The 24,177-nt window shown below is 49.8% G+C and overlaps 1 protein-coding gene across 1 annotated transcript in view; it reads left to right on the forward strand.

Moving 5' to 3' along the window:
• The window catches only part of LOC146808723 (cell adhesion molecule CEACAM8-like), a 468,434-nt gene that overhangs the window by 395,568 nt on the left and 48,689 nt on the right, over positions 1-24,177 (forward strand). Inside the window, exon 4 of the mRNA XM_085614223.1 lies at positions 13,948-13,991. Coding sequence (XP_085470349.1) covers positions 13,948-13,991 — 44 coding nt within the window. The remainder of the gene's footprint in view (positions 1-13,947; positions 13,992-24,177) is intronic.

The following is a 24,177-nucleotide window of genomic DNA, read 5'->3' on the forward strand; positions in this document are numbered from 1 at the left end:
CCAAGCATCATCTGCACCGAAGATTAGCCCCCCACACTCCACGAGTCCTGCGTGGGGCCCTTCTGCATTTTCCTGCTTGCCGCGTCTGTCCGGTTGCTTGCCCGCTGGCTAGTGGCCTTTGTGACGATGCACCCTGAAATCTTCTGCGCTGGTTTGGCTCCTCCAGACTGGCTCCCGCTTCTCTGCAAAGAAGAAGCACCCCAGACCTTCCTGGTCTGCACCAGAAGCAAGTCCTCCGTTCTTCGTGGGTTCCGCTTACCAAGGCTTGGTGAGTCCTAGTCCAACTTCGACGCCGCCGACAGCAAGAGCCTTCGTGGGACAGCTCGCCTCCTGGTCCTGGTCGTCCTCGACGCTTCCTGGTCCTCCTGGCTGCAGCGACAAGCTTCACCTTCACCTGCAATCTTCACGACATCGCCTGGTTCCTTCCTGGTTCCACGTGGTCACTGGCTAGTGACCTTGACTCTGTCCCTTCTGCTTGCAGGTCTCCTCTCTTCTTGATCCCAGCCTTGGTGTCCACCGGACACTCTTCACTGACTGCCTGTCAGCATCTTTCTTCAGGCATCCATAGGAGTTGACGACGAAAACCGACGCAACTTCACCCCTATGCACCCGCAGCCTGTGGGCTAGGTAACTTGGGTACTCCGGTGCTCATCAGGATAGTGACTATCCTAGTGTCTAGTTTTCCAGTCTCGACTTCCTAGCTACTCCGGAAGTGTCCTAAATCTATCGTTTTCTAAACTGTACTATTGCTAGTGACTTTTACGCATTACGCGTGAGTGTTTCCACTCTGCACACGAATCCCGTGGGCCTCCCACTTCCTAACTAACGCTAGTGTAGTGTAGCCCCAGCGATTCCCTAGGCCTAGGCCTATTCTATTTCCGTGACAGTGGTCCTTATACCACTTACTTAGTATATGGTTTGCGTGGCCCCTAGGGCCTAACTGTATTACTTACCTGTGTGACTTAATGTATGCTTAAATAAGACTGTGTTGTACTTACCTCTAATCTCATAAAGAGTGCTGAGGGTTTGACTAGAATAAATACACTTTATTTTATATATATATCTGTTGTGGTGTCCTTTCATTTGGTATTCAAGGGATTATATATGGTATCACAGCTGGCTTCACATGCCATTCAGAGTTTAGCCTAAGACTGCTCTTGTCCATGCTACCACTAGGATAGCTGGTCTATAAGGTTGACTTTACAACCAATCACCATAAGGGTATTTGGACTGATATAAGGTGTACACTAGAACTAGTGACATCATACATCAGGCCAACTTCTCACAGAATTGTCCTTCACTTTCACTGGCCCCATATGTCTGAAGATACAAAGGAGTTTTGTCGCTCCTGTATAACCTGCCAAGCCAGTGGCAAAGCAGGTGGCACTACAAAGGCCCCCCTGATACCAGTACCTGTGTTGGAGGTGCCCTTTGAAAGGGTAGGGATTGACATTGTTGGTCCCATGGATCCCTAAACAGCATCTGGGCACAGATTTACACTGGTGGTGGTAGATCATGCCACCAGGTACCCAGAGGCAATTCCCCTAAGGACCACTACAGCAGCTGTGGTGGCAAGAGCTCTCTTGATGTAACGCCCTGAACGTCTCAGGATCGTTTAACAGACACGACAATGAGGACGCAACCACTTGTGAAGGGTTAGTTCTTTTAATGAAGGCAAATAAAATACAAAGAACAAACAAAAGTTATAGTCACTGGAATCCTCCAGGCTAAGTACGTTACCAGCCCACAGCACGGATGGTCCTAACCGTCCTCTGCATATACGCCGATCCCGGCGTATGCCAACAGAGGGCAGAAATGAAATGGCCGACAATGCCAATCGGTAGGCTGTGAGGGGCACGAAGAGTGTTGGGGAGAATCGAGGAGTCAGGGAAACACCCAGCCGGGGTCTCTACCTGAAGGGAGCAGCCGCTCAACCTCTTCCTCAGACTGCACCGGGACGCGGAGTCACCTCCTGGTGATGCGTCACCGATACCCCAATCACAAGCAAGAAGACTGAACCGAGAGCAGCCGCTCGATCGATCCTGTGGACTTCCGAGTCTGTAACGCGGCAAACACCTCCTGGTGTGCGTTACAGCTGGCAGTCCCTGTGTCTCTGGTCGGGCTGGGAGTTACGACTCCAACCAGCAAAAGCGCCACTGCGCTTGGACTCAGCCGAGTCAAAAAGCGAAGCTCAATGGTTGACCGGTAGAGCTTCCGGGTCCTTCACAGGTGACGATGGGGCAAGACACGGCCCAGGGAGTAACGACTCGACCTACCTCCGTTCTTGCCTTACTGGAGCACCACTCCGGAACACTGCTCTTCACGAAGCAGGTACGTCGGTGTAAACACAATATCCGACAGCCTTGTACCTCCCGGTTCCTCCCTTTATAGGGCGTGTTTTCCTTGAGTTATGTAACAGCTCTCCTGTTTACATAAGGGCGTGTTTCCCTTGAGTTATGTAACAGCTCTCCTGTTTACATAAGGGCGTGTTTCCCTTGAGTTATGTAACAGCTCTCCTGTTTACATAAGGGCGTGTTTCCCTTGAGTTATGTAACAGCTCTCCTGTTTACATAAGGGCGTGTTTCCCTTGTATGACAGGAATTCTTGACAGTACATCCTCCCTCTCAGCGGCTCCCCACGGGTCCAGCGCTGGCAGGAAAACGCCGATGGAACAAGGAGACCAAGCGCGGAGCATGAACCCCTTCAGCCGGTTCCCATGAATGCTCCTCCGGGCCATAGCCTTTCCACGCAACCAGGTACCACAGCTTCCCCCTGCGCCATTTGGACGCCCGTATGCCCGACACTTCATACTCCACCTCCGACTCCACGCATACCGGCCTAGGTGTCCCAGACGGCTTGGAGGGTGCTGGTTTGAGCAATGATACATGAAAGACAGGGTGTATCCGCAATGACTGGGGCAAGCACACCTTCACGTTCACGGGACCCATACACTTGGTAATTCGATAGGGGCCCATGTACTTGGGATGGAACACACTGTTCTTTCGAAACCTCATGTTTCTTGTGGATATCCAGACGTAGTCTCCAGTGCGGTACAGTGGCCCGGGCCTTCTCTTCCTATCTGCCGCAGCCTTGTATCTTCTCTTGGCCTCTATTAGGACAGCCCTTGAGCGCATCAACGTGTCTTTTATGTGTGCCACCCTGTCCGCTGTGGCGGGAATCCTGTCCTCTCTGAACGGATGTAGAAATGGCAAGAACCTGGGATGTTGGCCATAGTTGCTATAGAACGGAGATGACTGTGTGGAGCTGTGAGTGGCGTTGTTATAGGCGATCTCTGCAACCCATAGCAAGTCGACCCATTCTTCCCTGCCCTGGTCCACAAAACATCGCAGATACTGTTTGAGCGTTTGGTTCAGGCGCTCGGTTTGGCCGTCCGTTTGAGGGTGGTAGCTGGTGGACAGGGCGGTCTTAACATGCAGCGCAGTGCACCAAGTCTTCCAGAATTGCGCAGTAAACTGCGACCCCCGGTCCGACACGATCACCCCAGGTAATCCATGCAGTCGTACCACATTCTTTAGGAGTAGTGACGCCAATTCCCCGGCCGTAGGGACTCTCTTGCAGGGGATGAAGTGCCCCATTTTCGTCAAGTAATCCACCACCACCAGTATTGCCGTCATCCCCTGGTCTACCGGTAGGCCCACCACGAAGTCCAGTGATATGCTATCCCATGGTCTATCCGGGGTCGGAAGTGGATGTAAGAGCCCTTGGGTTCGGCCATGGTCGGCCTTCATGGTAGCACACGTAGGACACTCCTGTCCCCACCTCCTGACATCCACTCTCATGGTTGGCCACCAGAAATGCCGTCCCATGCTAGCCACCGTTTTTTCAAAGCCCAAATGACCTGCGCATGGAGAGTCATGGCACCAGATGAATGCTTGTTTCCTTAGCCTAGGCGTGGGTATCAATAGGCACCTGCCCTTCAGGGGTATCCCGTCCTTCAGCTGCCATTCTCTGTGACTGAGGAGCCACCTCCGCCATGCGAATGACCTGATCCCTCTCTTTATTCCCCTCAGGAAAGTATCCGGTTGGATAACCCCCAATACCATCCTCGGGGAAATGATGGAACGCTCGGTTGCAGGCAATGGTTCCTTAACTGCAGATTGACGGGACAGGGCGTCCGCCTTCCGGTTTTCCGTCCCCGGCCGATATGTGATGCGGAAGTTGAACCCCGCAAAGAAGATCATCCACCGCAGCTGCCTGGGAGAAAGGTGTCTAGTGGCCGTCATGAACTGTAGGTTCCGATGGTCCGTGTACACCGATACCACATGTCTTGCCCCCATCAACCAATGCCTCCATTCGGTGAAGGCGTCCTTGATTGCGAGAAGCTCCTTCTCTGCAATATGGTAGTTGCGTTCGGCGTCGTTGAGTTTGCGGGACATGTATGCAACGGGATGAAGCACCCCTGTGTCGTGGTTGCGTTGGGACAAGATAGCCCCCAGCGCCACATCCGACGCGTCCGCTTCCACCACGTAGGGGAGATCCGGATCGGGGTGAGCCAACACCGGCGCCTTACCAAAGGCGCTTTTCAGGGCCTCAAAGGCTTTGTTCGCTTCAGGGGACCAGACAAACTCCTTGGATTTCCTCAGTAGCTGTGTGATTGGGGCCACCACTCCTGAAAATCCATCTATAAACCGCCTGTAAAAGTTGGCGAAGCCAATGAAACTTTGGACGTCCTTCACGCTTTGGGGCACCGGCCATTCTTTCACCGCCTTGATCTTTCGTTCTGCCATCTCCTGTCCCTCTGGACTCAGCATCACTCCGAGGAATTCCACGGATGTGATGTGGAAGTCACACTTGCTGAGTTTACAAAACAGCATGTTTTCCCTCAGCTTTTGGAGCACAGCAAGCAAGAAGACTGAACCGAGAGCAGCCGCTCGATCGATCCTGTGGACTTCCGAGTCTGTAACGCGGCAAACACCTCCTGGTGTGCGTTACAGCTGGCAGTCCCTGTGTCTCTGGTCGGGCTGGGAGTTACGACTCCAACCAGCAAAAGCGCCACTGCGCTTGGACTCAGCCGAGTCAAAAAGCGAAGCTCAATGGTTGACCGGTAGAGCTTCCGGGTCCTTCACAGGTGACGATGGGGCAAGACACGGCCCAGGGAGTAACGACTCGACCTACCTCCGTTCTTGCCTTACTGGAGCACCACTCCGGAACACTGCTCTTCACGAAGCAGGTACGTCGGTGTAAACACAATATCCGACAGCCTTGTACCTCCCGGTTCCTCCCTTTATAGGGCGTGTTTTCCTTGAGTTAAGTAACAGCTCTCCTGTTTACATAAGGGCGTGTTTCCCTTGAGTTATGTAACAGCTCTCCTGTTTACATAAGGGCGTGTTTCCCTTGAGTTATGTAACAGCTCTCCTGTTTACATAAGGGCGTGTTTCCCTTGAGTTATGTAACAGCTCTCCTGTTTACATAAGGGCGTGTTTCCCTTGTATGACAGGAATTCTTGACACTTGAGTGTGTTCTCAAGAGTAGACTTTCCTAAGGAGGTAGTATCTGACAGGGGTGCAAACTTCATGTCTAGTTACTTGACTGCTATGTGGAAGGAGTGTAGAGTGAACTACAAGTACACCACACCCTATCACCCACAATGCAATGGTTTAGTTGAAAGATTCAACAAAACCTTAAAGGGCATGATTAAAGGACCCCCCAGAGAAGCTTAGGCGAAAATGGGACCTACTTTTGCCCTGCCTTTTATTTGCATACAGGGAGGTGCCTCAAAAGGGGTTTGGCTACAGACCATTTGAACTTTTGTTTGGTCACCCTGTCAGGGGTCCATTGTGTTTGGTGAAGGAAGGATGGGAGTTACCTCTCAAACCCCCAAAGCAAGACACAGTGGACTATGTACTTGGTCTCTGCTCCAGGATGGTTGAGTACATGAAAAAGGCAAACAAAATCCTTGAGGCTAGCCAGGAACTGCAAAAAGCCTGGCATGACCAAAAGGCTGTACTGATTGTTTACCAGCCAGGACAGAAAGTGTGGGTGTTGGACCCTGTGGCCCCAGCAGTCCTCCAGGACAAATGGAGTGGCCCCCATACAATAGTTGAACAGAAAGGGGAGGTTACCTTCTTGGTAGACCTCGGAACCCCTAGGAGTCCCCATAGGGTACTTCATGTCAACAGACTTAAACCATATGTTGACAGGGCAGACATGGGCTTGCTCATGGCTACTGATGGACAGGAGGAAGAGAGTGACCCACTCCCTGACCTGCTTTCTCAGAACCCTGATGATGGGTCCGTTGATGGTGTAGCCTTGGCAGGCAGCCTCACTGCCCAGCAGCAAACTGACTGCAGAAACCTTCTCAGCCAGTTCAGACATATGTTTTCTCCGACTCCAAGTCAGACCACCTGGTGCACTCATGAAGTGAACACTGGGGACAGTCTACCTGTGAAGAATAAGATCTACAGGCAACCTGACCATGTCACGGACTGTATAAGGACAGAAGTCCAAAAGATGTTGGATTTGGGTGTGATTGAACCCTCAGTTAGCCCTTGGGCTAGTCCAGTAGTCCTGGTGCCCAAACCTCACACCAAAGAATGCAAGAGAGAGATGAGGTTTTGTATAGACTACAGAGGTCTCAATGCAGTCACTAGTACTGATGCACATCCCATCCCCAGGGCAGATGAGCTAATAGATATTTTGACCTCAGCCAAGTTTCTAAGCACATTTGACCTGACAGCTGGCTACTGGCAGATCAGACTAGCTGATGACGCAAAGCCAAAGACAGCATTTTATACCCTTAGTGGGCACTATCAGTTTGTGTTAATGCCCTTTGGTTTGAAGAATGCACCTGCTACTTTCCAAAGGTTGGTGAATCAAGTCCTTACAGGCCTGGAAGACTTTAGTGCAGCATATCTAGAAGATATTGCTGTCTTTAGCTCCACCTGGGAGGATCGGATGTATGACGTTACAACGCACACTTTTACAACGCATGCACTTACAACGCATTTTTTACAACGCATAATCCATTACAACGCATGACATTACAACGCATGACACTACAACGCATTTTTAAAAAATACCTTTACAACGCATTTCCATTACAACGCATACTACCTTTACAACGCATACCATTACAACGTATAATATTAAATTACATTTAAGGTAAGTATTAGATAGTATAGGGGTAAAAGTTACCCTACTTTTGCACCCCCTGGAGTTAGTAAAGTAAGTGTTGGATAGTATAGGGGTAAAAATTACTAATCTAACTCCAGGGGGTGCAACAGTAGGGTAAGTGTTGGATAGTATAGGGGTAAAAATTACTATTCTAACTCCAGGGGGTGCAACAGTAGGGTAAGTGTTGGATAGTATAGGGGTAAAAATTACTATTCTAACTCCAGGGGGTGCAACAGTAGGGTAAGTGTTGGATAGTATAGGGGTAAAAATTACTATTCTAACTCCAGGGGGTGCAACAGTAGGGTAAGTGTTGGATAGTATAGGGGTAAAAATTACTATTCTAACTCCAGGGGGTGCAACAGTAGGGTAAGTGTTGGATAGTATAGGGGTAAAAATTACTATTCTAACTCCAGGGGGTGCAACAGTAGGGTAAGTGTTGGATAGTATAGGGGTAAAAATTACTATTCTAACTCCAGGGGGTGCAACAGTAGGGTAAGTGTTGGATAGTATAGGGGTAAAAATTACTATTCTAACTCCAGGGGGTGCAACAGTAGGGTAAGTGTTGGATAGAATAGGGGTAAAAATTACTATTCTAACTCCAGGGGGTGCAACAGTAGGGTAAGTGTTGGATAGAATAGGGGTAAAAATTACTATTCTAACTCCAGGGGGTGCAACAGTAGGGTAAGTGTTGGATAGTATAGGGGTAAAAATTACTATTCTAACTCCAGGGGGTGCAACAGTAGGGTAAGTGTTGGATAGTATAGGGGTAAAAATTACTATTCTAACTCCAGGGGGTGCAACAGTAGGGTAAGTGTTGGATAGTATAGGGGTAAAAATTACTATTCTAACTCCAGGGGGTGCAACAGTAGGGTAAGTGTTGGATAGTATAGGGGTAAAAATTACTATTCTAACTCCAGGGGGTGCAACAGTAGGGTAAGTGTTGGATAGTATAGGGGTAAAAATTACTATTCTAACTCCAGGGGGTGCATCAGTAGGGTAAGTGTTGGATAGTGTAGTGTAATATTATGCGTTGTAATGGTATGCGTTGTAATGGTAGTATGCGTTGTAATGGAATGCGTTGTAAAGGTAGTTTTTAAAAATGCGTTGTAGTGTCATGCGTTGTAATGTCATGCGTTGTAATGGATTATGCGTTGTAAAAAATGCGTTGTAAAGGTCGTGCGTTGTAACAGTTGCGTTGTAAAGGTTGTTCCCCGGGAGGATCACCTGGTCCACCTGAGGAATGTTTTAGAGGCCCTCCAAAAAGCAGGCCTAACTATCAAGGCTACTAAGTGCCAGATAGGGCAGAGTCAGGTTGTGTACCTGGGCCCCCTTGTAGGTGAAGGCCAGGTTCAACCATTACAGAGCAAAATCCAGACCATAATTAACTGGGTTGCTCCAACTACCCAGACTCAGGTGAGAGCCTTCTTAGGCCTGACTGGGTCCTATAGGAGATTTGTCAAGGGGTATGGATCCATAGTGACACCACTGAATGACTTAACTTCTAAAACGATGCCCAAAAAGGTTCAGTGGACAGCTGGCTGTCAAAAGGAATTTGATGACATGAGGCAGGCCATGTGCACTGCTCCCATTCTGCAGAGTCCGGACTACTCCCAAGAAGTTCATTGTCCAAACAGATGCATCTGAATTGGTGGTAGGGGCTGTACTGTCACAATTGAATGATGAAGGTCCGGATCAGCCACTAGCTTTCATAAGCAGAATGCTGACCCCTAGAGAGAAACGTTGGTCAGCCATTGAGAGGGAGGCCTTTGCTGTGGTTTGGGCTCTGAAGAGGTTGAGGCCATACTTGTTTGGTACTCACTTCCTTGTTCAGACAGACCATAAGCCCCTCTTATGGCTAAAACAAATGAAGGGTGAAAACTCCAAACTGCTTAGGTGGTCCATTTCCCTACAGGGGATGGACTTTACAGTGGAACATAGACCTGGGAGTAACCATGCCACTTAGAACATGACGACTCAACTGGTCAAGGTTAGTTTAATGTCCCTGCGTTTGGGGGGTGGTTGTGTAGGAGAGTAGAATCTGCTTCACATTTTTGCTGGTTTTTCACTGTTTTTCGACCTTAGTCTGGCTGTGGCCCTGCTAATCAGGACCACAGCCTAGCTGGTTCCTCTCTAAAAGGGTTTGCATGTACATTAGGTACATATCTGATTGGATTCTGGAATGCCATATAAGCCCCTAGTATATGGTATACTATGTACCTAGGGCATAGGTACCTCAGAGGCCTACCAGGGGCTGAAGCATGTATTATGCCACCCCTGGGAAGCACTCCAAAATGGCACCACAGGTCTGCTACTGCAGCCTGGGTAAGGGTGTGCTTGCACCCCTTACAGTGGTATAGGCTACCTATATCACTGTCATTGCACACACATATAAAACCTATAAGTCACTCCTGTGGCAGGCCTTAACAATCCTGAAGGCAGAATGCTTGGTTTTTATGTGAGAGGGTGCCGCTGCATGAGCAGAGCCCCTCTGCAGCGTTCGGAGTACCTCCTCTGATGCTGTTTGTGGTGCAGCCTGACCATATACTCTTAAGTGCATTATAACCTCGCAGTAAATGCTAACTTTGGGATGGCTGCACGGAAACATGTTGTGTTTGGTGTCAAACGCTTTGGAATACTACCCCCCCCCCTCCCGCCAGTTCTGGCGGCGGGGGTAGCATTCCACCCTTCAAGAGGGAGAGACATGATCACACTGGTCTAACCCGGTAGGACTTTCTAGAGCCCTGGCATCACAAAATGGATGCCTCTGCCACAGACACAGGTCTGGCCTCCTGCTGCTGACCGAAACTCCAGCAGTGGAGGCCTGGACAATAGGTTTCCTGTCCCAGGGAGGTGGTCCCAGACAGGCAGATGTGTACTGGGGCTGGGCGGGAGCACTCTCTGGTGCTTTGAAGTCCTGCACTGGGGGCCCACTTGGTGTCCCTGTGCATATTCCAGTTCAAACCGGTTGCAGGGGCTGCCTGCCCCTGCTCTGGCGCGAAACTGGACAAAGGAAATGGGTGTAACCACCCCTCTTTCCAAACCCTCCCATAGGTGGGTCCCTAGAGTATGTCCAACCCCCAAACTTATATATATATAAGTATGGGAATCCAGTCCTTGCGACTTTGGATTACCCTGGACGAAACTCTGCAACTTATATCCTGGACCTTCGACATTCTATCCTGACTAGAAGACTGAAGAAATCTCCTTTGGGGTCAAGGAGTGACTCCCCTGCTTGGCAGGCACCAAAGAAGCAACTGCCCGGTCTGCAATTCCAAAGCTCCCGTTGGATACCAAAGTCTCTGCATCACCAGAGGTGGATTTCCTGACTTCCCCGAGGCTACCCTGAGTCCACAGCAAAGGCCCGTGCCTATCGTGGGTGACGAGTAACCGTGACCCCTGGGCACCACGTACTATTGCTCGTACATCGACTTCCTGTTTATCCTTAAAGTTCTGCTTTGGGCTTCGAGTAGCCCTGGCCTTGAGCAGTGACTGCACCGAAGATCTCTGACCTCCACTCCATGAGTGACCCGTGGGCCGGGTTCCAGTGTGACTGCTCGAGGCTCCTTCGCGATCGCTAGCCCGTTGGCTAGTGGGTCCCCACGAAGCCGCTCCTCTACTGCTTGAGCTTACCTGGTTGTTCCAGATGTGCCCTGACTTATCCTCGCTGGGTGAGTCCCTCAGACCTTGCTGGTCTGCACCGACGTCCTTCTTTTTCCACGAGACTTGCCGTTGCCAAGGCTTGTTGGGTCCAATCTGGTCGCCGACACTGCAGCACTCGACAGACTTCGTGGGACAGCTCGAATCCAGCTTGTGTACTTCGTCGACGCCTCCTGGACCTCGTGGCTGAAGAGTCAAGACACCCGTCAACTCACCTGAAGCACCCGGCATCTGTGGGCATTGGTCCATCCTGCCCTTTGGTCACTGGCTAGTGACCCAGACTCTGTCCCCTCTGCTTTCAGGTTCCTTCCATCCTAGATCAGGCTTGGATATCTTCGGACACTTCTCCTCTTCACGGCAGCAGCAGTTCTTTGCCAGCTTCCATTGTAATCGACGACGCGACCCGACACCAAAAGACACCTATGCACCCGGCTTCCCTGGGTGAGGTAACACAAGTACTCCGGTGCTCCCGTGGGTGCTAGCCCTAGGACTTCTGAAGTCCAAAAGGGTTTGGTCCTAACTCGATTCTAAGTGTCCCTAATCTTTAAATTTCCAACCACGACATTGCCCATAGAAGCTAACGGGAACCCGCGGTTGTGTTTACACATTGCACACAGTCCCCGTGGGTCCCCTGTGTCACTACCTTGGGTGGTTCCTTGGGGTCCCAGCGATTCTACAGTCTCTAGGCCTTGTGTCTAGTTCAATTGTGGTTCTTATACCACTTTATTGGTATATGGTTTGGTACGCCCCTAGGGCCCAAACGTGTATTTGTGCTATTACTGTTGATTGCTAACTTCTAAATTAAGTACTTCGAAATCCAGTCTCATAAAGAGACTAGAGGGGTGTGTTTTATCCTAAATACATATATTTTAAATATATACCTAGTATGGTTGTCCTTTCATTTGGTCATTCAAGAGATTATAGGCTAGTAAAACAAGCTGCTTTACATTCCTTCAAGACTTAGCCTGCAGGCTGCTCTCCATAGCTACCACTAGGATAGCTTTCAATAAAGGTTGTCTTTAACATATTCACCATAAGGGGTTGTTTGGACTGATACAAGGTGCCCACTAGAACTATTGGACAGCATATATCAGGCCAACTTCTCACAGTACACTATTGTCACACAGCTGACATAAGGGTACACCATTGTGACATGGCTTAAGAAATGGTACACCATTCTGACACGGCTGAACTAAGGGTACACCATTGTCACACGGCTGAGGTAGGGGGGCACTATCTTCACACCGCTGAGGTAAGAGTACCCTATTGTCACATGGCTGAGGTAAGGGTACACCATCGTCACATGGACGAGGTTAGGGTACACCATCGCCACATGGTTGAGGTAAGGGTGTACCATTGTCACACGGCTGAAGTAAGGATACACCATCGTCAGGTGGCTGAGGTAAGGGTACACCATCGCCACGCGGCTGAGGTAAGGGTGCACCATAGTCACATGGCTGCGGTAAGGGTACACCATCGTCACACAGCTGATATAAGGGTTCACCAGCTTTACACGGCTAAGGTAAGGATACACTGTTGTCACAAGGCTGATGTAAGGTTACATCATCATCACAGGGCTGAGGTAAGAGTACACCATTGTCACATGGCTGAAATAAGGGTACACCACAGTCACATTTCTCAAGTAAGGGTACACCATCGTCACATGGCTGAGATCCGGACACATCATTGTCACACAGCTGAGGTAGGGAAACAAAATCGTCACACTGCTGAGGTAAGGGTACACCATCGTCACACAACTGATATAATGGTGCACTATTGTCATATGTGTTTCAGCAGGGTACACAGTTGTTACACGCTGAGCTAAAGGTATACCATCATCACATGGATGAGGTATGGGTACCCTATTGTCACATTCCTAAGTAAGGGTACACCATAGTCACACGGTTAACATAAGAGTAACCTAATGTCACATGGCTCAAGTAAGGTCACACGGCTGAGGTAAGAGTACATCATCATCACATGGTGAGGTAAGGGTGCACCATCATCATAGGGCTTTGGTAAGGGTACACAATCATCACATTACTGGGGTAAGTGTACACCATTGTCAAACGGCTGAGGTAAGGCTATGCAATCATCACATAGCTTAGATAAGGTTATGCTATTTTCACACGGCTGATATAAGGGTACACCATCGTCAGGTGGCTGAGGTAAGGGTACACCATCGCCACGCGGCTGAGGTAAGGGTACACCATCGCCACACGGCTGAGGTAAGGGTACACCATCGCCACATGGCTGAGGTAAGTGTACCCCATCGCCACACAGCTGAGGTAAGGGTACACCATCGTCACATGGCTGAGGTAAGGGTATGCCATCATAGTATTTTGGGTGCATGCAAGTCTGGATTATAGTTGTTGCCTTAAATAATTTTACAAGAAAAGGAACAAGCTTCAAGAAATAAAATACTCAAAGTAAATGGCTGAGAATTTCAGCAACATTAGCCACTTGTTTATCATCTCAAATGAGTGGTGTAAGCCCTCCAGTAAAATAATCTGCCTAGAGGTGAATGGCAGAAAAGATGTCCAGGGCTGCTGCTGCTACACTGAGGGGCCCCTCCCAGTCCAGTCCAGGTGCTGCCAGAGAAGCCTGCTCACACCCAGTGGGACTTACAGAACCTTTGGAGTACTGGAGAAGCATCTTCCATGTTGTGTAGAATTCACATGGATTAGTTTTGCCTTTAATTAGTGTTATGGAATTTCCATTCATCTGGATAAAGCTGACTGAAGTCTCAGGAGAAAGTCCTGCTCATTTCAGGACTTTTCCTCAAAGCAGCTCTGCTACTGGTTCTGGTGGACATTTTTGGGAAGCCCTCTTCCTACTTTATTTACGTTATTTGCATTTGTATTGTGAGTTTGAGAAAATGTAATGTCTTTTATCAATGTTTTAATATGAGACAGTTTTTGATTACTTTATAGTGTTTGATCTTTTGATTGAATTTACTTTGTTTTTGTGATATTTGTGTTATTATCCTTTTGATAACGTTAATCCAGAGATTCCTCCCAGGATCCGGTGTTCACAGCTCTCTGTAAGGCTGTGTCCTCTCCCCACCAAACTCTAACACCTGCAGCTTACCCTTCGTATGATGTCCATCTGTCTCAGCAGTGTCCTGTGATGATTATCTCGTCTCTCTTAATTTAGGTACAGAGCTGCAGTGGATTCTTCTGAGGTGGCGCCCGACAACAGTAAGTAGAGAAATAGGACACATTTAAAAAATGGGGCCTCTTCAGTTTCTGCACAGGAAGCTCCAAGAGCTCAGATATGTTTTCAGAAAGGACAGCCCTTCTGCTGAAGCTTTGTCTCTTTGGGGTCTGATACATGAACCTAAATCTGGCCATACAAAGCTACGTTTGGAGCTCGTGGTGTAACTTTAGGACAATGTTAATCCTACACTCTTCCCATGGCAAGTTCATGTCCAAGTTTCTTTATTGTTAGCAGATCAGAAGTAACTGTGATGACATTTGTATAGTGCTTCAAAGCTTTGGAGGGGCATCAAGGCACATTAGCAGACAGGCGCTACACTATATAGTGACCTAGTTCATTGTGTTATGTTTGCAGAGTAGTAGGGCTCCATGGGTGCAGAGGTCAATGTTTGAAGACTCTTGTGTGCTCTTTTGCTGGAGCGGTTGCTGAGCTGTGTAATTCTAGTCTGTAATTTCCCAATAGTCCAGCACTCGCCTTCTCCGCCAAAATGTTGCATTAAAAGCTTCTCTGAGCACAGACATTCCAGCCATCAGTTGTCCGTATATTGTTATTTTCATGAAACACCCTAAGAAACAGTCATGCCAGTCACAATCCAGAGAAACAAGGTGTAATAGGAGAGATGAAACATAGACAGGTGCCTCATGATGGTGCCCGGATAGACCTTCTTCCCTGACCGACTCACCCCTGACCCACTCCACACTCACACTCTTTCACACTCTGGCCACCATGCACATTTGCTGTACAAAAAGTGAATGTATTGCTTGATCCTCATTTAGTGCAACAAAGTCTCCATGAGTCGCTAGGAGCCTCAAGTATCCCCTCCCTCAGGCTCCACGCCCCTTATATTCCATCCTCTTACATCACTTGCCGCTTGCACCAGCAGGGAAGGTAACATGTTTGCTCAGCCATCCTTTTTTTTCACATTCACAACCTCACGAACACAAGCACAACTGGTTTCCATTGCAATGAGAAAGAGAAGCCAATGTTTACATAGAAGCTGCAAGTCTGAGATAAGTCCATTCATAAGGTGCCTAAACCCCAAAGTAGTCAGGCTCTGGTACAGTTTCTAATCTCAAATCTCACTAGAACAGAAAGGTTTTCCGTTTTTCTGGAGCCCTTTAAGCATGGGACATTCCTTAATTCCAACTTTAAGCCATTCCACCAGGTCACCTGTGCTCCCTGTAGCTACTTGCCAGGCAGCGCTGTCTACTTACATTTGTAGGAAACCAGCAGAACCTGAACTTAGGGCCATAGGTGCCTCAGTGGAGCATAAAATTGGATTCTAAAGGCCAGTTATCTGGACCACTTTGACAAACAGCTTTCTGGAGTGTCATTGGGGCACAATATTTCATCCTGTCCACAATCGGTAGCCAGTGTCATTTATGAAGTTAAAGTTATGTGCTCCCGAAGCTTGACACAAGAAACAGCCCTCAAGGTGGCATTTTGAATTTTCTCAAGCGTGCTCTTGTGCTTCTAGGGTGCGCGCCCCTTTTTAGCCCCCCTCTAGCTGACACAAACTACAGCTAAGAGTGTTTGCCTGACCTTCCATGTTAAGGTGATTATCTGAGACCGCTCCTAGGGACTTTACCCTTTTCTTGAGACTAAATTCAGAAATCCCCTGCTGTCATTGAGATGTAGACAGCACACTGTTTGTCCACTGCAACCCTCGGATTCACTGGTAGCAGGTCAGCCCTGATTGAGCTGAAAGGAAGTCCTCTGTGCTTCATCCATTTGCTGGGATCAGCAGTCAAACCTGTGTGAACACTCTGACAGGTCCTGTTCAGACCTTTCCAGTTCCATCATTTTGTCCCTGCAGACTCTACTAATTCCAAACCCTGCGTTATTCTGACGCTTGTAGTTCTTTCATGGAAAGTGGGAAGTTTTCAATCAGGAGTAGAAGCGCTAGAAATCTCTGCACCCCACGCACCTGCTTTTATCATTACGATAACCAAGCGACCGTCCTTGTCACCAGGGTTGTTTTGTCTTTTATCTGGGTTAGTGTCTGCTAGTCCCACATTGCTTTCAAAATATAAGATGCGATCGATAATCAGATCCTATAAAAACCCAGGTATCGGACTCTCTAGATTAGAGAGGGACTCTGCGCCAGTGCTGTCGAGGCTGAGGCCACGCAGCGTGCAGCGTCAGACGGCGGCGTCAGCGAGAAGGGGGGGCCTTCAGAGGGCCGCTGTTTGTTCTCTCGGAAAGAGCGGTCTCGCCATTTCATGATGAGATGACGCGCGCTGCGCTGTGGGAGCCATCGCTGAAAGTCGAGAAGAGACTTGCTGTTTATTGCTTCCGATAAAATATAGCGTAGTGTTTAGAAAAGTGTTTAGTTATGACAATGTCAACTCATTAATAATGCTAGAGTTGTTTTTCCTGTTTTCATTTTCAGTTACCTGTTTCTCTGCATTGCTTTTCATATTTTGTGTAGTCACCATTCACATTTCATGCACTAGGTTAGGGTTTTAAAGTAAACACTTTAAAATACACATGGGGGGTGTGGCCAAGATGGCGGAGTGAGCAGACATGCTCTACGATCCCTCCACTCCGGCCCTGTCAAAAAGTTTGACATTCTTGGTGCCCCCTGCAGTTGGTGGGGGCGAACTTGCCGCACTGTGGGTCCCAAATCCTGTGGATTTCCTGGCAGCCTGAGCGGTCTGTTCCACTGTGCAGATCCAAAGCTCCTGGGACGCCGCCAGTCCCAGAGTCCTGCCGGGGCCTGATCGGAGCAGCCGGGCTTGAAGGGACGTCTGTGCTACAGGCACGGCCCACCGGGGTCCCCGAGGCGCCCCATACATTGTTGGCCCATAGGCAACATCTTGGAGCCTGGCCAGGGAGCCCCAGAGCCTAGCTGGGGCCTGATTGGAGCAGCCAGGCCCGAATAAGACGAGGCTGACAGCGGCATTGCGAGCGCGGCTCGGGGAGGTTTCCGTGTCACGACACAGAGGCGTCATCTTGGAGGCGGAGCCGAGGAGCACCGAGCAGCTGTCGAGCCTCCGCTGACCTCAATTCTTGCCTGGGGCATCACTCTGTGAGGGAGGGCATGCCTGGAACTGCTGGACGGCAGCGCACCCGCGCTTCCCCCGGGTTGGGCAGAGCAACCACAGACCCCTGGCAAACCACCGCGAGGATCCTAGGCCTACCGGCCTGAACCCAGTGGAGAGAGACAGCCCCGGGAGCACTATCAGCACCTGCACTGGCCCTGGGGACAGTGCAGGCCCAAACTACGGAGCACGGCCAAGCCCCAAGCAACCACCAAAGAGGGAGGCACACAGACCTGGGGGGGGTGCGCAGGCAAGAGGCCCCGAGACCCATCCAGCACAGCGCCCACAGAGCAACTGACAAAAGAGGTACCATGGCATGCGAATCTGCAAGGCGCTGAGTTCCTGCATCCCCCCTTGGGGATGCGTTGCCTGGCCTCTGCCCCGTGCGGCTTGGGTATCAGGTGTCTTGCCATGATCCAGGAATCACTTGCGGGTGAGCCCGGACTTTAGGGGCTGCTGCACCTCTTCCTCCTGGCTGGAACTCTGTGTAGGACCCTGCGGCGTAGGGGTGATGTGAGGTTGGAACCCCAGCACTGTCCGCAACGCGCTCCTAGCCCGGGCCGCCACGCTGTATTGAACGAGGGGGGGAGACAGGGACCTCTTCCTTTGCCTCTGAGAAGGGAAGCACCCTCACGCTCTGCTAATGCACCGCTTTGGTCACCGCAACACAGAGGGGGCATAGCAACTCTTCGTCTAAAAAAAAGATCACACGCTAAAGGACATGCTCATCAAAACCTCAGCTCAGGACCACCCGAGCCCCCTGGCGGCCTCACTGCCCCCACAGGGCATGGACGACGGCAAGGCTCCCATTACCCGCTCCTACCTCGAGGCCCTGTTCACGTGACTTAAAGAAGATCTTCAATCAATTAAAGGGGACCTGGCCAGGGATTTGCAAGGTGTTAGGAAAGAGATCTCTGACATTGGAGACAGAGTGGACACACTGGAGTCGAATGAGACCACTAGAGATGAATAGATTGAACAACTCCGTCAGAAACTAATCTGACTCACTGATAGGCAGATAGATCTCCAGGACCACGCCGAGGAGCTTGAGAATAGGTCGAGGCGCAACAATATACAGATCAGAATGCCCCAATGGCCGCTGAAGCAGGAAACGTGGAGGAGTATGTCAAAGCTCTCTTCGCCCAGATTCTGGGTGACATACAGGAGTTAGACATCTGCCTTGATAGAATCCACTGGGTTGGCCTCCCCAGAGCTCCGAACATGCCGCCCCCACATATCCTGGCCTGTGTCCATAGCTTTTCTCTGAAAGAACATATTCTAAGGGCCACCAGGGGCCCTGACCAAATGCACTTTTGCTGCCACCCACTCCAGCTGTACTAAGACCTTTTGGCGATCATGCTGCAGAAGAGAAAAGAATTTCGCCCAGTGACCACATTCCTCAGAGAGCATTAAATTCCATACACATGGGGTCACCCCTTTCGCCTAATCTTCACCTGGGAGGGGAAAATCCGCTAGTTATGCTCCCTTAGCTCGGCCTGTGCCCTCCTCCAAATTGAGCAGTCTGAGGCACCAACAGGAGGAGCAGTCAAGGTGGGGGTCAGGTCCGGCCGCTGGGAGCAGCAGAGGCCACGGGGTGGTGGGTCTCGGAGGCCAGATGCTGAGGTGATGGCCCGGTAGAGGAAGGCAGTCTTGAAGAGACTGGCTGGTGACCAGGCGTCTGGAGGAGCGGAATAAACCTGCAAAGCTCGCCTTGCCTAGTGATGGGGTACACATCAGACGCTATCCGGGCCGTGAGGGGGGCATCCCCAAGAAGAATCATGGTCACCACGAACCCCATCCTGTGGTTTCCTCGTCAAAGGATTGAGGCCTCTTTAATGGGCCTCTCCCTTCCAGAGACTATGTCAATGTTATCTTTTTGTAAAAGTTTGATTGAAATGTACCACTATGCTGCACTATCGGGGGCGTAATCCTTGGGGCAACAGGGATGTTGCCGCATCACTCTTCACATTCCGGGTATCTACATCATACCCTAATACTGTGAGTACCGCATCTATCCACAATGACTACAGGTGACACCCTGAAGGTACTCTCCCTAAATGTTAAAGGGTTTAACAACCCAGTCAAATGCAAGTCTATCCTCTCCTACCTGGAGCACACTGGAGCAGACGTATGCCTCCTCCAGGAGAACCACCTCCTTCCGGGTGACTCTCCTAAGCTTAAACCCAAAGCCTTCTTGCAGCAACTATTCTCCTTCTCAGGGTGCAAGACGGCAGGGATGGCTATTTTATTTTCTCGCACATTCCAAGGCTCCAAAGGCCCCAAGTTGACGGAACTCAAGGGTCGCCTCCTGGTGTACCAAATCCAGGTAGACTCCCAGACGCTAAACATACGTACCCTTTCTGCACCTAAAAAGGGCAAGAGCGTTTCATCCGCGAAGCTTTAGCCGTGAACCTCACATCTCAGGACAGACTGGCCTTAATAGGAGGCGAACTCAACATAGTCCTTGACAAGAATATGGACCGCTCTGTCCATAGGGAGGGAGGAAGCGGGGCACTATCGGGGGACGGACTTGCATATTTAAGGGAGGCGGGGTTAATAGACTTGTGGAGAGCATCCCAACACTCGTGACTATACATTATATTCGCACGCACATATCATATGCCCGTTTAGATTATTTTCTGGGAACCCTAGACCTTCACCAACTCCTCTGCACTGTGAAGATTGAGCCAAGAGCCTATCTGATCACTCAGCGCTGATCCTTGAGATATACAATCCCCAACAGAGAAATGCGCAAAGACGCTGGAGGCTCTGGGAATCTCTGCTGCAGAGACCAGATGTGGTCTCCTGGCTTAGGACTGCCATCTGTGATTACATGGAAGTCAACGACTACCCAAATACACCACTCCCCATCATTTGGGATGCACTGAAGGCGGTTGTCAGAGGAGAGCTGATATCCCTCTCGGCCATCGAGAATAGGCAGCGTAATACCAAAAGGGCAGAGTTGCAGATACAGGTCAGAGAATTGGAATTTATCCATCACCCCACTGGTGCCCCTAGGGTCTGGCGCCAGCAGGAGGCTGCAAGGCAACAGCTGGCTGGTCTAGATTGCCTCAAACTCTTCTTCTACCTGAATGGAAACAAGAGTGGCAGGCTCCTTGCCACTAATTTCCGAGCCCAGCGACAAGCCAATAGAGTAAATTCTCTTATGACGGAGTCCGGGGAGCAGCTGGAAGACAACGCCTCCATAGCAGCCTGCTTTCGGGACTTCTACACCTTTGTATTCAGATCAAGTTGTCCCCTCTGAGGCCATAACACGTTACCTCCAAGACTCTCCAATGACCAAACTGGCGGGCCCCCAGGAGTCCTCTTTTGACGTTCCCATATGGGTCGAAGAAGTCATATCTGCCATCTCCAAGCAGAAGCTGTTGAAATCCCTGGGCCCAGATGGGATTTTCTCTAGGTTTTACAAAGCCTTCTGCTGGGAACTCACCCCAGTTCTTTAACACATTACAGACTTGGCCTCTCTCCCGGCCTCGATACTCGGGGCGACCATAGTCGTTCTTCCCAAGCCTGAGAAGGACAAGCGATCCTGCGCCAGCTATCACCCAATATCGCTATTAAATGTGAAGATCTTTACGGTTATTCTTGTATCTTGCCATAACCTCCTGATGCAAGTCCCGCAGAGACAATGCGTGAATAACACTGAAAGACTCCTCCACATCATAACAAGGCTCAAGCATGCTACTATCAGTAGACGCTGAGAAAGCCTTTGACTGGGTCCACTGGCCCTTCCTCAGTGCGACCTTGACGCACTTTGGATTTGGGGAGAGATTTCGATCTTGGGTCCTTAGCGGCTATGGGTCCCCGATGGCCTCCGTGAGAGTGAACGGGCTGGGCTCTGAGGGCTTCCCAATACGCAGGGGCACACGCCAGGGCTGGCTGCTTTCTCCCTTTTTATTTGCTCTTTATATGTAGCCCTTTGCGCAGCGGTGAGAGATCACTCCCAGATCAGCGGGATTCCCTTGGGAGGGGAGGAGCATCACATCAGCCTGAATGCAGACTACGTCCTGTTGTGAGTAACAAATTCCTGGGCAATCGGGGAGGGATAAACGGAACAATATAAATGCATTTTTCGAGACAAACAGCGAATCAAATTATAAAGCAGTGTACCAACTCAATTATAAAAAAGCTTTTTTTCTTTATTGTAAAAAGATAGTTAATCTTTTTTTTAAAAACAAATGGTCAGTAACATCCATAAGGTAAAGAAAAAATGTTCAATACATCAAATGTTAAAATCTAATATCACTAGTCATATATATATCCTACGTTTGTAGGCCAATGCACCATCTTAGTCTAATGTAGTGACAAAAGAATATTCAATAATAACACAAATCAACAGTTCACTAAAACACAATGAGGAGGTTAAAAAATGTACGTCCTGGTCATCCTTGACAACCCTGTTGAGAGCTTGCCCCCTTTTTTGCTGTTCGGAAGGGTGTCAGGATTTTGAATAGACCTCCACAAGTCTCAGGCCCTCAACCTCACACTCCCTCCTCCTGAGCTAGATACATTAAAACGAGCTTGTGCGATTTGTTGGACGTCCGAGTCCATCCCCTGTCTGGGTGTTCAGCTCTGCCAGACCCTGGAGAGTGCAAGAGTCCTCCACTACGGAGCGTGAACAAGACGTGAGCGCAATTAATGAGACCAGTGGCGACACTACCCACTCTCCCTATCAGGCCATGTTGCGGCCTCAAAAAGGCCCACCCTGCCCAGGACCCTCTTCATTTTCCAGGTTATACCATTGGCCCCCGACAGGCACAGTTGCGGCCTTACAGACCGCACTGAATCACTTAATTTGGGCGGGTAAGCGGCCCAGAATGAACAAAGGGCAAAGCTGCCCCCCCCCCTACACCCTCCCCCCCCCAGTGGAGGGCAGCTTCAGCACACCCTGCCTCTTTCAATACTACCAAGCCGCCCAGCTTCGGTATCTAGTGGAGTGGTCTAGGGCCGAGTCAGAGAAGCACTGGCTGTTCATGGATAGAGCCCTGGTGGGAACATCGCTGGCAAAGGTCCTGTTTCTTCCATGAGCTCACCGAGCACCCAGCTTATACATCTCGCCAATAACACACTCTTACTAAGAGTGTGGGACGGACGCATACTCAAAGGGAGAGTGACCACCTTGCTGTCCCCCTTGACCCTGATCGCCGACAACCCTGATTTCACACCTGGACTTGGGCCGTCAGTTGAGGAGGGGGGGGGGGGGGGGGGGGAAGCACCTTGTAAAGTGATAGGACACTTCTTCGATTAAGAAATCCTGTCTCCTTTGACCCTCTAAAGTCAGACTATGCCATCCCCGAAAATGAACGCTTCTGATATTTCCAAATCAGACCCCAGCGAATGCACCCCTAGATGCGCCAGGGAGCAGGAAGGGCACTGACACCCTATGAGAAATGGCTCCCAGGCAAACAAGCAGACAAGCGATATATCTCAGAGCTGCACGTTCTACTCCAGCTAACACCGACTGAAGATAGATCCCTGGCCCAGAAACGTTGGGAATCCGAAATAGGCCGCCAACTCTCCTCGAAGGAATGGCACGACATATTCAATCGAGCCCGACACACCACTTACAACATAGTGAGCACTGAAACGGCTGTAAAAAGCACATCCTACTAGTACCTAACCCCGGTGCGACTTCACCGGGGGAACCAGCTCGCATAGACAACTGCTGGCATCCAAACGGGGCAAAGGGCACCCTCACACACATACTTTGGGATTGCCCGGGGGTCACAGCGTTTTGGGCCCTGGTATTAGATGATATAGACACCCACTTCTCTACCCACCTCTCTAGATTCCCATCATATACTTTACTAGGCCTCCCAAATCCTCTCACCTACCCCCTCTCATCTCGCAGAGGGCACCAGATCCGCATAGCTCTGGGAGCCACCCATCAGACCATCCTAGCGCTCCGAGGAACAGCCATGGCTCCAACCCACATGGCGTGGCTTCGACGTCTGTGGGATATCCTTGGGATGGAAAAACTCACCCTTACACTCGCATCACGGGGTTCCTCTTGTGATGTGAACTGTTAACTTGTTATGCAAATGCGACAATAAAAACAGATTTAAACCTAAAATACACATAATGTTTTATGCCACCTTTGAGTGTGTTACTCATCAATAAAGAGGGTTTGGAGTTCCACTGTGTCCCTGAACTCATCTTGTGGAACTGATTGTTACCAGGAAACACTTCCTTCATAGTATGCTCAGTGGGTGGTGTATGGGTTGCAGTCCAAGTGTATTTCTAATTTGTATTGGCAAATTGGCTGAATTCTTCTACCAGGGGGGTTAGAAATCCGGTCCCTGTGTCTCTGAGGAGGAGCCCTCAAAGAGCGAATCAAAAGATATCAGGGGTTGACATCCGTCTCATAATCGTTGCTCAACGATGGAAACAGTTTGGTGTCATCAGCATCATTATGAAATCCTGTCACCTGTGTAAGAAATAGATTGTGCGGGGGCTTCACGCAGACATTAAATCATACTGGTGACAGGGGGTGACCCACAATAAAACTGCACTTGGAACAGACTCCCTTTTCTTATGGCCTGTAAGATCTATTTGAGAGAAACTTCCCAAGCTTCATTCTGGAGAGGATGTAGGGGGTATGGTCGATGGTGCATAAAGCAGTTGTGAGGTCCAAGTTCACCAGCAGTGTAGCTGCACGCGCACCTGCCACCCTCTGACATCTTTCCCATACAGACCTCAAAGCTGTCTCTGTGCCCTTGTGAGGTTTAAAACTGGACTGGGACCCTCATAGCAGACTGTGCTGCTCAAGACACAGAGGGATTTGTCAGGTTACTACTTCCTCCAAGATCTTTACTAAAAACGGAGCTCCGGCATTGGCCTTTAGCTGCCCGGGTCCTTGGGATCTAAGGAGGGGTTTTTATCAGCAGAGTTACATGAGATTTTGTGAATAATCTGCAATATGGCCCTGTGCAAGGGCCCTGCTAGACTTAGTTAGACACTAAAAGTGCATTGGGGTCGCGCCATAAAAGTGACGCAACCCGATGCAAAACCTTAATAAATAGGACCCAAAGGAATCAATGGATACAAGCAGGATGTTGTCGCATTTAGGAAACGTTTTACTACCACAGCCTCAAAACTCAAA

Source organism: Triturus cristatus, chromosome 7 (assembly GCF_964204655.1).
Source record: "Triturus cristatus chromosome 7, aTriCri1.1, whole genome shotgun sequence".
NCBI classification, from domain to species: Eukaryota; Metazoa; Chordata; class Amphibia; order Caudata; family Salamandridae; genus Triturus; species Triturus cristatus.